General features: G+C 39.7%; 1 protein-coding gene across 3 annotated transcripts; it reads left to right on the top strand.

The window, feature by feature from the left end:
- Positions 1–134: 134 nt before the first annotated feature.
- Sep4 (septin 4) lies at positions 135–15,241 on the top strand. 3 transcript variants are annotated; one of them, XM_064700553.1, is made up of 5 exons: positions 135–245; positions 805–1,177; positions 12,919–13,378; positions 13,441–13,843; positions 13,915–15,241. In XM_064700553.1, the coding sequence occupies exons 2-5, from the start codon at positions 964–966 to the stop codon at positions 14,173–14,175; spliced, it is 1,338 nt and encodes a 445-aa protein (XP_064556623.1). In that variant the 5' UTR covers positions 135–245; positions 805–963; the 3' UTR covers positions 14,176–15,241. The 3 variants fall into 3 exon arrangements, with proteins under 3 accessions (XP_064556623.1, XP_064556622.1, XP_064556624.1); XM_064700552.1 differs by lacking the exon at positions 135–245 and having other exon boundaries at positions 728–1,177; XM_064700554.1 differs by lacking the exons at positions 135–245; positions 805–1,177 and adding an exon at positions 12,405–12,563.
- Positions 15,242–16,905: the final 1,664 nt, after the last annotated feature.

Below are 16,905 nucleotides of genomic sequence, written 5' to 3'. Positions count from 1 at the left end.
TTATTAATATTGTAGTTTGGCGCCAAAATATTCACTGCCTATCTGTGAATGGCATGTTAATGCGGAATAATATAATTGATGTTTAAGTTAACAGAAACGTTAACATAACAGTGTCATATTGAGTTTTACATTAGGCAGTGTGCCCGCTTATGGGCTAACATATGCAATACCCATTTCAGTCCCACAATAGTCAGTTACACTACCCGCGGTTTGGTTGTGTTTTACATTGTTGCTCGAGTGGAAAGGTATTTGAAAGCAAAGTGCAACGGATATACATAGTTTGTGTTAGTTCTGTTTGTTTTATAACAGATCTGCGTGTGATTTTATTTCAATTGAACCTAATATTTTTTTACTGTGTGTGTTTGTGTAGAGCTGTTCAGGCTGCGCTCGATTATTATTGTAATTGTGTAGGTCAAGGTGAAGCCGCTGCTGCAGGCAGCGGCTGGCAGCGCAAAGAGGACTGCAAGAAACAGCTGCCCAAAGCACCGTTAGTTTGCTGCTGCTGTTATTGTTGTTGTTGCTTTGGCGCTCATTGAGCGCAATTCGTTTTCAATTACGCATTTAACGGTGTCAGCAGGACGTAAATATAGGCCAGCTGTGTGGATGTGTGCGTGTGTGTGTGTGTGTGAAACCTTAAAAGTCCACATACTATTTTTTTTTTGCAATACTTGCTTTCCTTTTCGCACTCGCGCAGCAACTCTATTGCACAGCACACACACATACACGTACACCTACATGTGTACACACATTTATCTCGATCGCTGATAAGCAGCCGAACCAACAATAAACATTTAACTATTGCAGTAGAACGTTTAGCGTCAAATTTTGCACAATCCCAAAAACAAAAAACATAAATAAATAACAATAAGAAGCAGCGGGACAAAGGCAGACAAAACGGCGTTTCTACAGCAGCGTCGCCTTTTCAGCGGCGGCGGCGTCGGCGCGTTGGGCGGCAGCGGATCCATGAAACAACAACAGCCGCCGCCGCTGCCACAAACGCAGCCGCCGTCGCTGTCGCAGGCAACCACTGGAGGAGGAGGAGGAGGAGCAGCAGCAGCTGAGGGCAGCGTCGTGGCCCATGCCATAAGCAGTCTCAATGGCAACAACAACAACAACAACAACAACAACAACAACAATGCTGAAACGGCCAAGTGTCGCCCACCTTTGTATCCAAAACGTAAGTTCCAATCTATATACTAATATGTATTATATTTAATTAAAATGAATGACTAACTGACTGACTGATTGATTCATTGATTGATCAAGCGTGCTGCATTTGCCACAGTAGTTACCTGTTATGATGCACCTGAGCTAGCTACCAGGCTGAGCTTTTACAAAAGCTTCACCCATTAGGGTGGAATATTGGTGAAAAACTACTTTATACAATTTTTGCTGTCCTCAATCAATTAGTTCTTAAAATCGATGCAAAAATTCATTTGATATTCGATAATGAATAAATATTTATTGAAAACGTGTTTCATCCATTAAAGAATTTAACTCAAATAGTCGCAGGTGCACGAAACCATTCACAGCTCTCAAAACGCGAATGCCCATTTGTGATTCACTCAAATCGCTGGTGAATGTGTGTCAGCGATTCATCTAAACCCAAGATTCAGAGTCTGAGACTCTTAATCGCAATCAAAGTGAACGGACGAGTGAAATTAGGTAATCGCTCAGCGTGCACACTTTAGTTGCTCGAGTTAATTTAAGTCGCCTGTGGCAATTTTCTATATCAACTTTGGGAATTTTTGGTTGCGATAACAAGCTCACAGGGTAAACAAACGTATGGACTGGGTCTTCCAGAAATTCTTAATTCCTTGAATTACGGCCCTATTGTTTCTATTCTTTTGGGTATATTACTATATCTAAGGAACCTGGAGAAGTACTTCTTTTATATTTTGTATTATATATAAAGAACCTGGAGAAGTACCTATTTTATATTTTATATTATATCTAAAGAACCTGGAGAAGTACTTATTTTATATTTTGTATTATATCTAAGGAACCTGGAGAAGTACTTCTTTTATTTTTTGTATATTATATCTAAAGAACCTGGAGAAGTACTTCCTTTATAATAAAGAAAAGACTTCTTGAAATCCGAATTGTTTTGTATACTAAAATCAGCTTTAAACCCGCCGCGTTTCAATTAGCGAGCACCCACTGTATTATTATCAAACAGACGCATTCCACATTTCATATATGTATATGCTTATGTGTTAGATAAAGTCTCAAGCATCTATTAGCAAATCGCTAAAATAGATATATAGTACAGTTATATAGCCACTTACCGCTTGATAATGAGAGCACTTTTCCGTTTTCTCGTTAGCTGATTTTATACTGAACAGAAATTAGTCCACAATCGGGAGATTTTGGTACATATCTCTAAGTTGGATGAGTCTGTAATTAGACAGATATTTTATATAAGTACGGGTAAAAAGTACAGTATTTTGAATTTTTACTTTATCAGGTAATCACTTTTCTTAACTAATGAATAGCATACTATATAAAATATATTCAAAATTTAATGTAACTTTTTTCTAGGCTTTTTCAGAGTTCAAGTTTAACAGAAAAATATAAATTCAATTTCTAGACACCTTTCAGTTTAGCAAAAATTTCTAATAACAGGAGGGAGGGTGCTGGTTCGAACCACGGGCTAGAGCATGTATTTAGTATTTTCCTACTAAGAAAATAAATGAAATAAGTTAACTAACTGGTCACATTGTTGCTCTTCTCTCAGTGTACTCTCCAAATAATTGAACAGAGTGTGACCGTATAAGCTCATCAGTTACATAGTTTGAATAGGTTCTTCGACTGTGCTTTTATTTATTTTGTTGCTGTTGTTGTTGCTTCGTTCCCTTCGACTATCTGTTTTCCTTTCTTTTATTTTCTTTAGCTCGTTCTCATTTTGGCACAACAACATTTGCGGTCGCAGCCGCTTTCGCTCCGGCTCCGGCTCCGGCCCCGGCCCCGGCTTCAGTCTCGGTCTCGGCCTTAACTAGCCGCTGATCACGCTGCTGTTTCTGTTGTCTGCCCATTTTCGGTGGGCGTAGAGCGTGCGCCGTGACTATTTCCAGTTTGCCGACTGACTTCAGACTGCAGCCCCGAGGAGGCCCAGAGTGGGGGCCATGGCCATGGCCAATGGCAATGGCAATGGCAACGTGACCGCAGCTAACAGTAGTTGACATGTCGTTAGCGTTCGCTTCACTCGTGCTGACATTTTGTCTTCTTCTTGCTCGAGCCCCTTTTTGGGTCGCCTTAAAGGGGCGTCGGGTTGGGCCGACTTGGGCTGGGCTGCGGCCATTTGATATGCTTTGGGGCCAAGCCGATGCAAGCAACACAAACACAAATTAAAGAGTACAAAAAGATGGAAAAATAAAAATAAACTAATACCCCAACCTAATTCAATTGCTGCTCTCTGCTGAAGCTAACTGCATTTTCTTTCAAAAGAGTATAGTCGATAAATATTGCTTGCCAGCTCCAAACTTTTGCGCATATCTCGAGAACTATAAGAGCTTGAGTCACCAACTTTGGAATGTACATTCTCGTGTAACTCCCCACTCACTCCCCAAATATTAGGCCATCAACTGGAGTTACATGTAGTTATTCCTAATAGAAAGTGAAAGATCTTTCTGAAATACATTTTGAGAACATATCTCGAGAACTATAAGAGCTAGAGACACCAAATTTGGTATGCAGGTTCTTGTATAACATACGCATGCCAAGAATATGTCACTTCCTAAATATCAGGCCCTCAACTGGAGTTACATGTAGTTATTCCTAATAGAAAGTGAAAGATCTTTCTGAAATACATTTTGTGAACATATCTCGAGAACTATAAGAGCTAGAGACACCAACTTTGGTATGCAGGTTCTCGTATAACATACGCATGCCAAGAATATGTCACTTCCTAAATATCAGGCCCTCAACTGGAGTTACATGTAGTTATTCCCAATAGAAAGTGAAAGATCTTTCTGAATTACATTTTGTGAACATATCTCGAGAACTATAAGAGCTAGAGACACCAACTTTGGTATGCAGGTTCTTGTATAACATACGCATGCCAAGAATATGTCACTTCCTAAATATCAGGCCCTCAACTGGAGTTACATGTAGTTATTCCTAATAGAAAGTGACAGATCTTTCTGAAATACATTTTGTGAACATATCTCGAGAACTATATGAGCTAGAGACACCAACTTTTGTATGCAGGTTCTTGTATAACATACGCATGCCAAGAATATGTCACTTCCTAAATATCAGGCCCTCAACTGGAGTTACATGTAGTTATTCCTAATTGAAAGTGACAGATCTTTCTGAAATACATTTTGTGATTATCTTTGAACAGCCTCGGGCTGAGTATTCATACTACACACACACATATATATATCAGTCTCATGCTTGATAAGATAAACAATATTTTAGCTAGCTGCTTTGTCGTATTGTCAATTATTCAATTTATTTATTGAAGAACTGTGCTCATTGGTATTTTATCTACCTTAGTCACGCGCTGACGTCACAAGCTAAAACTCACAAGCTTATTTCCATTCGGTAATTTGTGACAAAACTGAACATTTAACAGCCACATTGCAAATTATTAGTGTTTACTTTTTGCTTCGCTCTCTCCTTCTCTCTCTCTCTCTCTCTCTTTCTCTATTGTTAATCTTTCTTTCTAATTGCGATTACTGTGCGGGGCCCCTCTTGAAATGCTGCGTTTGAGAAGTCATTAAAAATGCCTCATTGTTGTACATAGCTAAACGTTTTTGTCGTCCCAGCTGGCGAATGATTACACATGTTATTGTTGTTCCATTGCATGTCTAAATAAGGGGCGTTTATGCCCGCCTGCACTCCATGCCCGTGCATTACCCGGGCGGAGGGGGGGGGGGGTCGGCAACATTAATAAGGGAAACAAATGTTAATGTTGCCGCAACTGGAGCGTAAATCAGCGCAGAGCCCCTGTCAACTGGCTCAAAGCAATGGCAATTGCAGAATGGCCAAGTAGCAAGTAGAATTTGCTTGCGAAGGACATGGCTATTGCTTGAAAGACTGCAATGTGTTTGAAACCAGGCTGCAAACCCAGTCGGAAAATGTTATCCGCTTCATTTTACGGTTTGAACCAATGCCTCGCTCAAGGCCCGGTTCTAACAATTGGTTTTTCTATACTATATGTAATCTTTAACCTAACAAACAACTAACTGAGATCCAGATACTTGATTGTCTGGACATAGAACAATGTTTGCAATTGGACCACGGTCTTCTGATAAATAAAAGTCTTAAAATCTATCCCAATTGTCACTTGACCATAATGTTTTGTTTGTTAAATGTTTTGAGGTCATTCAATAATTAAAGGCGTGTATATGTATAAAATTGGATTAAGTCCAATCAGATTAGAAATTCTTGATATTAAAGTTTAACCTAATTTTAAAAAAATGCTACATAGATCTTTGTAAGATATATTATATATTTATATATACATATACATATGTATATGCATAATATACCACAGAAAAGAATTATATAGGCTCATATAAGAGATATGTATATATAAATATATATGAGTATATATTTAATTGTTATGTAAAATTAATATGTAATCAATGTGTGAAGAGTTATAGTTATATAGATATAATTGTAGATTAAAAATTGCACTGAAACCTGTCTATGACACAAAAGCTGACTGTATTATCATTATTTAAGTATAAAGTAGAAGCTATCTAGTAAAATGTTTAGCTTGCATGGTCTTTGAGTAGATTTAACATAAAGGATTTGTTGCCCTCAAATAAACAAGTATCCTGAAAAGGCATTGCATAGAAGACGGTATCAAAGTCAAAGGAATCGCATGGAATTCGATGAAAGGAATTGAGCGGAATGATATTGAATGGAATCTTGAGATCCAACGAAATTTGTAGAAAAATGCAAGACAAGAATTTCACATGTAATTTCTACGCATGCACATTGCAGCAGGAACAGGAGTTGGGGATGCCAATAGAGCTGGAGAGACGGGCATGGCAAGGCAATTTGGAAGGAGGAGGTGGTGGTGGGGGCCACTGGCTAAAGCTGTGGAGCTACTTCAAACGTGCATCAATTGTTTGAAAGGCGAACGATTGGAATTCTCAACGTGCTGCAACTCTATTTATGGAACATTGGGAGCACGTCGAGTGGCCCTTTGCTGCTGCGATCTGCGGTGGTTGCTGCTGCTGCTGCTGTTGCTGCTGCTGTTGCTGCTGCCTCTGCCTTTTGTTTGTTTACTTCATGCCTTTGAGGCGGCTGGCGGACAAAAGCTGCAACACGATACAGCACTGTGTTCAATGGCTGGCCGGGCGTTGGCGGTGCGGCGGGGGTGTTGCCTTTGCACTCGTGCGTTCAACAACAGCCACTCGAAACTACAGTTGCCAGTTGCAAGCTGCAAGCCGATGAAGGCAACATACGAGGCCCACCTAAAACCAGCTCGAATTGAACTTAATTGCATGAAATTGAGACACGAGACTTGATACATGAGACGAAAAGACGCGAGACGCGAGCTGCGAACTGCGAACTGCGAGCTGCGAGCTTCGAGCTTCGAACCGCGAGAATCCGCGCGCAGAGATTCATTCAAACTCATGCGTCGTCTTCAATTTGGAACTGTGTGCTAAGTGCGCCGTCAAATGAGCTGTCATAATGATGATATCGTCGCTAGAAGTGGAGTACACTTGGCTAGAGATGGACGACACGATTAGAAAAGTGATAATAAAGATACCAATTTGTTGTTGTACAATTATGACTGTCGTGTCAAAAGTTTGAACTATTTTTAAGAGCCTCAAAAATGGATAAACAATGCTAACGAGCAGAAGAAGCCAAGTCCACTTGACAAACAGGCAAAGGAGTGTGCGACTACGAGTTACCCTGAACCTTGTTCTATGTGGAGGTATTATGAAAATGATTTATTCTTCATGTGTGCATACTATACGAGAACCTACATACCAAGTTTGGTGTAAATAGCACCTATAATCCTCGAGTTATGCTTAAAACACCATGCCCTTATATCGATATTTATCGATAGTAAGAAAATCGGAAGCAATATTGAAAAAAAAAATAAAATAAAAGCTCGTTCGTATAAGGAAACAATTCGGTTATTCATTGAATACTCTCTATTGAAATCTTGGTGCTAGATCTTATCTCTCTAAAAACGATTGAAACCAACTTAACTGAAGTTGCTTTATATATCGTATCAACTCGTTTCGTGCTCGTGACACGCTGCCACCTCTAACGGCTCGCATGTTAAATGCTGCACATTTCTGCTGGACCCCCATTTTGGGGGCCACCATGCTCAAGTGGTTGACACCCGTGAACTCCAGCAAATGTGTCTAACAGCAAATGTAACGCAGCCATTAACGATGAGAATATGTGCCCCAAACAGACCCCCCCCTCCCGCCCCCCTCAGCACTGTTGCCCCTTTACACATATCGATGACAAAGTCTAGCCAATGAACTGTGAATGCATTGTGAGTGGGGGCAGGGGTTGGCTTTTAAACGAACTCGAGGCATTACAAACGACCACATAAACATGTCAAATGGCAGTGGGCAGGGGTAGGGGCAGTGGGCAGGGGCAGGGGCAGGGGCAGAGGGGGGGCCAAATGAACTAACAGCATTCGCCCGCACAAAGCAAAGCGCCGCGCGGATAAAGATCTGATTCTGTGAGTTGATTTTTGAATTAGGGCCGAGATTTGTGTGGCACTTGCTCCGGCCTGAATGAGCGACTGACTGACCGATTGAATAAATGATTGCATGATGAATGCATTCAAAAATGGCAATGCTTTTTATTGCGTTTTTATTGCTCAACAGAGCCGACATTTTGGCAACATTTGTTTGTATATATTAAGCGGATTTTGCATATTTATCTGACAGATGCCGAAGCAAATACTGATACAGATACAGCTGAAGAGTTATCTGTGCACAAGTCCAAGTCGTCAAAAGTCTTAAGTAAACAGCGCTCATTGCTCTTCGTCTGTTTATACCCTTGCACGGGCTATTATGAATTTGTCATGGACTATGTCATGGGCATGATCCTTTCAATATTCATTTCGTGTATGAAAAACTTTTTTGTTTCTCAAGATATCTTGTCCAAACTCAGCAAATAGCAATACTCTCTTAATACTATATCAGAAAAGTCGTTAAAATTCATCTAAGGCGTGTGTCTAAGAGAGTATTGAAAGTTCGGCGTGCAAGAGTAAGAGTTCTTTCGAGTTTGTCTTTTGTTCTGTTTGTTGATTTACGCGCGAATTTCGCAACAAATGAGCAAATTTACAGATCAACTACAGCGGCAACGACTTAACCAATACGCTTCCTGGAATGCGCCTCAAGAAAAGCCATGCAACTGAGTGAATCATCATACGGTTCTAGTGACAGAATGCTCGGTTAAGTCAGCTCGGAAAAATGCATATCTACATATTAAAGAATATGTATAAACATACATAAGCCCACGCGCTGCTTAAATATACCCCATTTATAATAAAACCTATGGGTTCTGGTATGTAAAATATGTATTTGTATTTATATAAATATATATTTATAATTACGCACTCACCTGTAAATTCACACGAATGATTATTTTATCGTCATCGATCATAAGGCGGGAGACGAACTTCTCTAAAAACACATCACTGAAAGAACAGAAAAGAAGAGATAATGTTTATAAGCTTAAAAACGCAGCTTGCTTGCTCAACCTTACGTAAACTAGTGAGAATCGCGTAGAAGAGCAATAATTATAAATACGTTTCTTGTGCATTGTCAGCTCAGCTTAACATACACATATATTTAAATACATATATACGTGCATACGATTGCAATAGTTGTTACTTTTTAAATATAATAATAAAAGGGTTAGGTTTATAATACGTACCAGTATTTTCAATGGGCTCCGCCAATGCCACAGCCGCTGCCTCCTTCATAGTTGAATTCACTGCCTTCTTTATTCAAGTTGCCGCCAGCTCCTCTTTTGTCGAAGCAACCTCCTCCTTTAGTTGTCGTCTTCTCTAATATCAAAGTCGCCTCCTCCTTCTTAGCTTAAGTTGCCGTCTCCTCCAATATTAAAGCCGCTGCCTCCTCCCTAGTTGAAGCCGCCTTCTCCTTTGCTCAAGTAGCCGCCTCCTAATTTGCTTAAGTAGCAGCCTCCTCTACAGTTGAATCCGCCTCCTCCAACAGTCAAGCCGCCGCCTCCTACTTGAAGTAAGGTCTATGAGACTTACTTGAATTCATGAGAATCGCGTAGTAGGGCATTTGTTGGGAATACGTTTTTTTTTTAAATTTGCAGCGCAAATTGCATGTAAACTTACACATAATATGCATACATTTATTTACTTTTATATATGTATATGTATGCATGTCAGTTTGTATTGATGGGTGTACGTATCTATTTATTATTATGGGTGTATGTATGTAGCTATACACACATACACACATACACACATACACACATACACACATACAAACATCCATACGTACATGTACATACATACATAAATACATGCATACATACATCATACATACATACATACATACATAAATACATGCATACATACATCATACATACATACATACATACATCATACATACATACATACATACATACATACATACATACATACATACATACATACATACATACATACATACATACATATATACGTACATACATACATACATACATACATATGTACATATATACATACATACATACACACATACACACACACACACATACCTCTATAAAAAACATAACACAATTTGTCACAAAAAAAAAAACACTTACTAAAAGTAAGGAAACCTGGTGGGCTTATTTGAATTCATGAGAATCGAGGAGTAAGGCATCACTTAAAAGTTCGTTGCTTTTACAATTTTAGCGCAGCGGGAATTTAACTTTGTCTTCATTTGCTTCATCAATGTATACATACCTACAGAAACACATACATATATATACACACATGCATACAAACATACATAAATAAGTTCATACATTCGAATATATACTTACATATATAGCGAGTATTCCGCTTGCCCGTAGCAAGTTTTATGCTTAATATTTTAGACCTAGCTTATTCATCCAGTTGCCGTCCATATTATCTTGAACTAAAGTTAAAATTAGTCTTTAGTTAATTTTAACAGAGATTTATGAAAATTAGTTTAAAATCCATTAAATTAAGAACTAAAAGTTGGAACCAACTATTTACGCCCATGTTAGTCTTTTGGTGAGAATCTTTCACCCGCCAAATAAACTTTCGCATATTAAACCTTTGACCCGCGTTTCACATTCAATGTGAAAATGTGTTTGAAACCGATCGAATGGTAAACATATATCACATAAAGTAACTAGATTTCAGCTTTCTAGATCTTACGGTTTGGACTATGCGTTGATCTTCTGTAAGTCAATCAGTCAGGACAAACATATTTCCTATATAAAAAAAGTTCAATTCTTTATTTTTGAATACTCTATACCTTTGAACACTCTATATCTTATTTGCATACTCTATCAATCAAAGCCTAATACCCGGCCGTGCTAGAAATTATATAAAACAAGCGGAAATTGAAATACTTACAGGGAATGTTTACTTCAGAAAACTAAAGCCACAACTTCTAGCCAAACCAAATTAAGTTTAAATCAAGTTTCTCTCTTTAAAAACTATCGATAACAAGTCAATTTTTTCAAATGATGTCACAGAAGAAAAAAAAAACAATGTGACCAGCTGCAAGGAACATATCTAATTGATTTTTATTCAAAGTATGCCCGCTCAGATATTGCTTATATTATTGAAAGTCTAAGTGGTATATATTTATAAGCCATGGACTACCCCTAATAAGTGACATATTTACAGTTTGTTCTGCCAAAATTGTCAATGCCATTTAGCTGGCAGCTCTTAAAAGTGTTGCATAAGCAGCCCTTAAGGAAACAAGGAAATCGTTTTTTGTAAACACTTAAGTGCAAGACTTCCTTTGGCTAATTGCCAACTGGGCGACCACTTGGTGGGGGGGGGGGGGGGGGTCTCCCTTCGACTTGTGTACTCTTGTCTTTCGTGGTGTTTTCTTTTTTGCACATTCTGATATCCGGTTTCTGTTGCAATTTGAATGTTGTTGTTATCGATAAGTGCGCTCAGTAGTGCTTAAGGGTTGAAAACCACCCACGAGGGTGCCAATAGTCTCTGCGATTTCATGTGCGACGCACGCGTCTGAGTTGTTGAGAGTTGTCCAATGGATTTGCCTACTTAACTCGATTAAATGCTTGCCACACATTGCAAGTGACAGTGGCGAGGCAGAGAATGCGGGGCGACCACCCTTAGCCTGAGTAGCGCACGAGGGGTGGGTGCACGGACAAGAGTTGCCACATTGCGCGAAGGTGGCCCAGCTTACCGGAGTTGCGATATGCCAATCGATAAACTAACATAGTATAATAAAATCAATATGTAATTTGTTTGGATTTTATAGTTGGCCTCTCTTAAAAATTTCACTAAAGCGTTCGCTCTTGCCAGGCTAAAATGTATTTCAATCGATAACTATCGAAATCGATAACGATTAATATCGATAATTTGTGGGTTTCTTTGTGAACGTATGTCCGACTGCGAAATACTCTGCCCACAGTGTTATTTCACAGCCCAAAGCAGGCAATGGAGGGAGTTTCAAACTGTGACTTAAAAATATAGTGTGTACAATTTATAGGGTCGTATTATTTGTGGGTCAATCTTTAGAGATGTTTTGGGAATTTAGCTCTAACTATGTTAAACATAAAGACTCTCGCGATTTGGCCGAAGGAAAGGGCATTCAAATGGACAATCGGACGGACAGCAGGACGGACCTTTTACAAAACCCATATACTGCTTCTCAGCTCTTGAACAGGGTATAGTTATTCCACTCTCTAGCATTTGTTATGTGATCTGGCAACGCTGTGCCGCTTGCAACCCCAAACTAAACTAGTTGCAGCTACCAAGTGGCATAGATTCGCATGGACACAGGTCCTGCTACCGCTCGCCCATCCCCACCCCCGAGAATTGCACGGGCGGCCAGTGTTGGGCGCCGGCGCAGAGAGCGCAATACGCGGGTGTGCTGCCATCCCGTTATCCTTGCGTGAGAAGGAGAGAGAGTGAGAGTATAGAGAGAGAGAGAGAGAGAGAGACTAGTGAGAGCGCTAAAATAGCCCATTAAAGTTTCATGGGCTGTTCTTTTTTCCTTTTCTTCTTTTTTTTGTTGTTGTTATTTTCTGTTTTTTGGGCATGTTTTGCTTGCGCCAGAGCGACGCTCTGTTCAGCTCCGTGGCTTGAAGCGTGCTGAGGCTGTTCCACGCACGGGAAAAACGAACGAAAACGAACGAAGGAAGGAAAAACAAAATACAATAAAGTGTTCAATAAACTCGGGGATTTTTCAATTAAATGTTTCGAAAATAATATATAAACAATTCGACTCTAAACTAAGCACATAAAAGACCACAAGACTTGGGTCCAAGGCGAGGCCCCTTAGATACCGAAATAGGCGGCGTTGGGTATATACACACACGCAGCAGCCAGATACGCTAGGCGAAAGACAAATCAACACACAGCATCATGTGTAAGTAGATAATAAACACACACCGCACACACACACGCACACCGCACACACACACACGCACATGCAGGTGGCAAAGTGGCAGCGGGTGTGCCACTGTGAAGTAGCTCGAGAGTGTGTGCATGTGTGTGTGCTGGCACTTGGCCTAAACGGGCCAAGCAATTTGTTTGTTTTGCACTAATGAGCAAATGGAGCTGCTGGCACTCAGATCCCAGGAGGCGGCAGCTGCTGGTGCTTCTGCTGCACATGCCCCAAACCCAGTGCCCCGTGTTGCCCCTTGCGCATTGCGCATTGTGCACTCGACTCCAATTGAGCTGACACTAATGTTTCATTCTTGTTGCTCCGCTCGTATTTGCAGCAAAGACACCGTCGTTTGACAAGGATCGGGACTATATTGGCTTTGCAACGCTGCCGGAGCAGGTGCATCGGAAGTCGGTGAAGCGCGGCTTTGAGTTCACGCTGATGGTCGTTGGCGAATCGGGTCTGGGCAAATCCACATTGATCAATAGCCTGTTTCTGGGCGATCTCTACAAGAATCGCCAGATGCCAAATGTGGAGGACCGCATCGAGAAGACAACGCGCGTCGAAAAGAAAACCATGGACATTGAGGAGCGCGGCGTTCGACTGCGTCTGACCGTTGTCGATACGCCCGGTTTTGGGGATGCCATCAATTGTGAGGATAGCTGGCGCGTCTGCACCCAGTACATAGATGAGCAGTTCCGTCAATATTTCACCGACGAGAGCGGCCTCAATCGCCGCAATATACAGGACAATCGTGTCCATTGCTGCTTGTACTTTGTGCCGCCCTGGGGTCACAGGTGAGTAGCTGCCGGGCAATGTCCACAAAATGTTTTTAACCGCCTTGAATGTCCATTGATAGCCTGCGGCAGATGGATTTGGATCTGATACGGCGTCTGCATCGAAAGGTTAATATTGTGCTGGTCATTGGCAAGGCCGATTGCCTGAACAAGACGGAGGTGCGCAAGCTGAAGGAGCGCATATTGCAGGATCTCGAGGATAATCACATACAGCTATATCAGTTTCCCGAGTGCGATTCCGATGAGGATGATGATTTTAAGCAGCAGGATCGCGAGCTAAAGGCCTCCATACCATTTGCCGTTGTTGGCAGCAATACCATACTCGAGGTTGCCGGCAAGAAGGTGCGCGGCCGTCAGTATCCGTGGGGCGTGGTCAATGTGGAGGACGCTGAGCACAGCGACTTCATCAAGCTGCGCACATTCCTTATATCAACGCACATGCAGGACCTAAAGGACACCACACAGGTGAGTTAATGCCCTAAGCAGGTGAATATATATTTAAAGATTTGCTAATGTCCTTCCCACCGCATTCGCAGGATGTGCACTACGAGAACTTTCGGGCGCAGTGCATCTCACAGATATCGCAGCATGCGCTGCGCGAGCGCGGCAAATTGAAGCGCGACTCGATCAGCTCAACGAACGGATTCGATGCGGCCATTTCGGAAACGGATCGCCTGCTGCTGCAGAAGGACGAGGAGATTCGACGCATGCAGGACATGCTAACGCAAATGCAGGAGAAGCTCAAGCAGACGCATCTCATGGAGATGAAGAAGAACGACAGCGTCATCGATGTCTAAAATGCTGACTCTCTGCCCAGGTCGCTTGTTCAATTTTGCACCTTGATACATATATATACACGTATATATATATATTAAGTTATATAAATATAATACTTATATAGACTCTCCCCCTCTACACCAACACACGCACACACCCCAACACACACACACACACACACACCATTTGCCCCTACATGGGCAAACATCCACCAAAAATTTTCGTTTTTAAGATAGCACAGTTTCCAGTTAACCGAATTTTGTTCTGCAAATTTTTACCTTAAGCTTTTTGTAGTTAATGAAAACAAAAACAAGAACAACGAGCAGTGAATAGAACATTTTTTTTTACGTCTTCTTCTAGTTCTTAAAGGCATTTGCCAAACGGATTCACTTACAATTTTGTAGAAGCGTCTCGTAGCTGAGCATTGACCAAAGTTGTTTTTTTCTTTTAAATTTGTCTACAATTTACCACAAAATCGAACAATTACGCTAAACTTTTTTAGACGAAAACGCTTTCACCTCAAATTCGCCAATTTTCTTATAAGCAAACAACACCTTTTCAATTGTTGAATGTAGATTTAATTTTATAACCGTCTTCTAAACAATACCTAATTATATAGTGTAACCAAAAGAATTCTTTTAACGAAACCAGACTATGCCCGAAACATAGCTGTTGGCTTAGAAGCGAATTCCAGAATTCCGTAAAACAGTTAAAATAGAGCTCGTAATGGACGTATTATACCAAAGTAAAATGAGTTTACAAAACTGAACGACAAAGCAGACTAAAAGATAAACAAGAGGCAAACGGAAACGTACATATATATACACAGATATATACATATATCTGTATATATGTATATATACGACTTTTTTTTAATTTCTATTTTTTGTCTTGAGAAACAAACTCCTAATTTGTTAATACGAATTGTTAATGAATTTATTTTTTAAATGATTAATTAAGCAACAAGCAACATAATAATTAAATGAAAATTATAGTGGAAAAATTATATACACATAATAATAATAGTAATAAAACGAAAAAAATTTAAAAGCAACTATTTAAAATAAACATAAATATGAGAATTAACTATGTCCTCTTTTTTTAAGATATGCCCAACATATGTGGGCTGAGATTTTGTGAACACATTTTAGGGCCAATTCTGCTTGAAATTCTTTGGGCTATATTGTGTAGAGCTCTTCGTCTGTTTCAGCGGACTTTTACAAAGAAATCTGCCAGCCCAGAGTGGACCCAATTGCGCCTAAACCCAACTTTCAGCTCATGGCCAATAAGCTAAACATTTCAATTCTACTGAAAATATTGCAAGCCATAAAAAGTTTCAAAGAGCAGCTGGGGGCTAAATTTGATCTCCATCCAAAATTGAGAGCTACCAAATATGTTTAGATAAAAGACAATAAAAACAGGCGTTGATATTGTCCTTGGTTTAGATAAACCCAATGGTTGGGGCCTAATTTGTTGATGCTTTGAGCCCGAGTCTTGCCCAAATAGTTTTTTCTATTGAAACAAATTTATACCCAGAACCCATTGAAAATGGTTAAAATGGTGTAAAGTGTATTTGTGCAAATGTATTTAACAGACAGGAGGAAGCACAAGAATATATTTTCATGATCAGCATCAATAGCCGAGTCGATCTAACCATGTCCGTCTATCTGTCCGTCTATCTGCCCGCCTGTTCGTCCGTCCGTATGTATGAACGCAAGGATCTCAGAACCTATAAGAGCTGGAGACTTGAAATTTACAACGTAGGTTCTCCTAGCAACGATAATCGATAGCTTGTCGCGTTTCCAAGCAATCGATAAACATCGATACCGAAATCCTGATTGTAAGATTATGTCTATCAAATATCTTAAGTATTTTATAGCATAGAAGAGCGTTCAGGGTATCCCCAAGTCGGCAACTCCCGACTAGAGTCCCTTGCTTGTTAAAAAAAAGAAATGGTTCGGTTCGAGTTGCTGTTCAGTTGTCTTTTGGGCAGCTAATTGGGTTTGAGGTCGGGTTCATATTAAAAAGTTAGATAAGTGGGAAATGGATAAACTAGATATAAATTTATAAGGTATTTCTATAAGCGTGAACTTTGCTTTAGAAATTCATATTAAAACCATAGAATATATTTATTTTCGAGGTTTGTCCGTTGCACGCTGTAAACCAAAAAACCAATATACTCTTGTTCAACTTGCGAAGGAGGTATAATAAGGAAATAATTTCAATATTTGTAGCAGACCCTGGAATGCAATTAATAAATTTCTGCCAATTCATTTAGATTTATTTATTTCTCTCTATATTTGTTTCTCACGTTTGTATCTTTTACGCATATACACATATGTATACATATACATATATACATATATATACATGCTCTCTTGCCATATACACATATATGTATGTCCGGTATGCCAATTACTTGGTTTACAATATATGCTTAGGGATTTACATGTATGCATATCTCATCTCTGCGAATTGTTTGCCAAAATGAATAAATTTTTATTTATATTTTGTTTAATATTTTTTTTTGGTTTTTTGCATGCCTTTTTTTTTTGGGTAGAATTCATTTCATAAATGTTAATGCTTTTTTCACATACATATAGCTACAGATGTATATACTTAAATACATATACATGCGTATATGTATATATTAGTATATATGTACATTTAATGGGTTATTCGAGAGACAGAGACGAGCGAAAAAAATACCTATAAACTTGTTATGTAATATGGGTAGCCCATTCAGGTTT

Source organism: Drosophila montana, unplaced genomic scaffold (assembly GCF_035044405.1).
Source record: "Drosophila montana isolate Dmon_TW-CO22-7 unplaced genomic scaffold, ASM3504440v1 contig_1853_1, whole genome shotgun sequence".
NCBI classification, from domain to species: domain Eukaryota; kingdom Metazoa; phylum Arthropoda; class Insecta; order Diptera; family Drosophilidae; genus Drosophila; species Drosophila montana.
Note: the sequence above shows the minus strand (reverse complement) of the source record. Positions and strands in the feature narration are given on the sequence as shown.

What these genes read in the sequence shown, in the direction of transcription:
- Sep4 (XM_064700553.1), top strand. Translation starts at nt 964, where the DNA reads ATGAAACAACAACAGCCGCCGCCGCTGCCACAAACGCAGCCGCCGTCG. An exon ending in CCCACCTTTGTATCCAAAAC is followed by an intron (nt 1,178 to 12,918) that starts GTAAGTTCCAAT and finishes TCGTATTTGCAG; the next exon opens with CAAAGACACCGTCGTTTGAC. An exon ending in ACCTAAAGGACACCACACAG is followed by an intron (nt 13,844 to 13,914) that starts GTGAGTTAATGC and finishes CCGCATTCGCAG; the next exon opens with GATGTGCACTACGAGAACTT.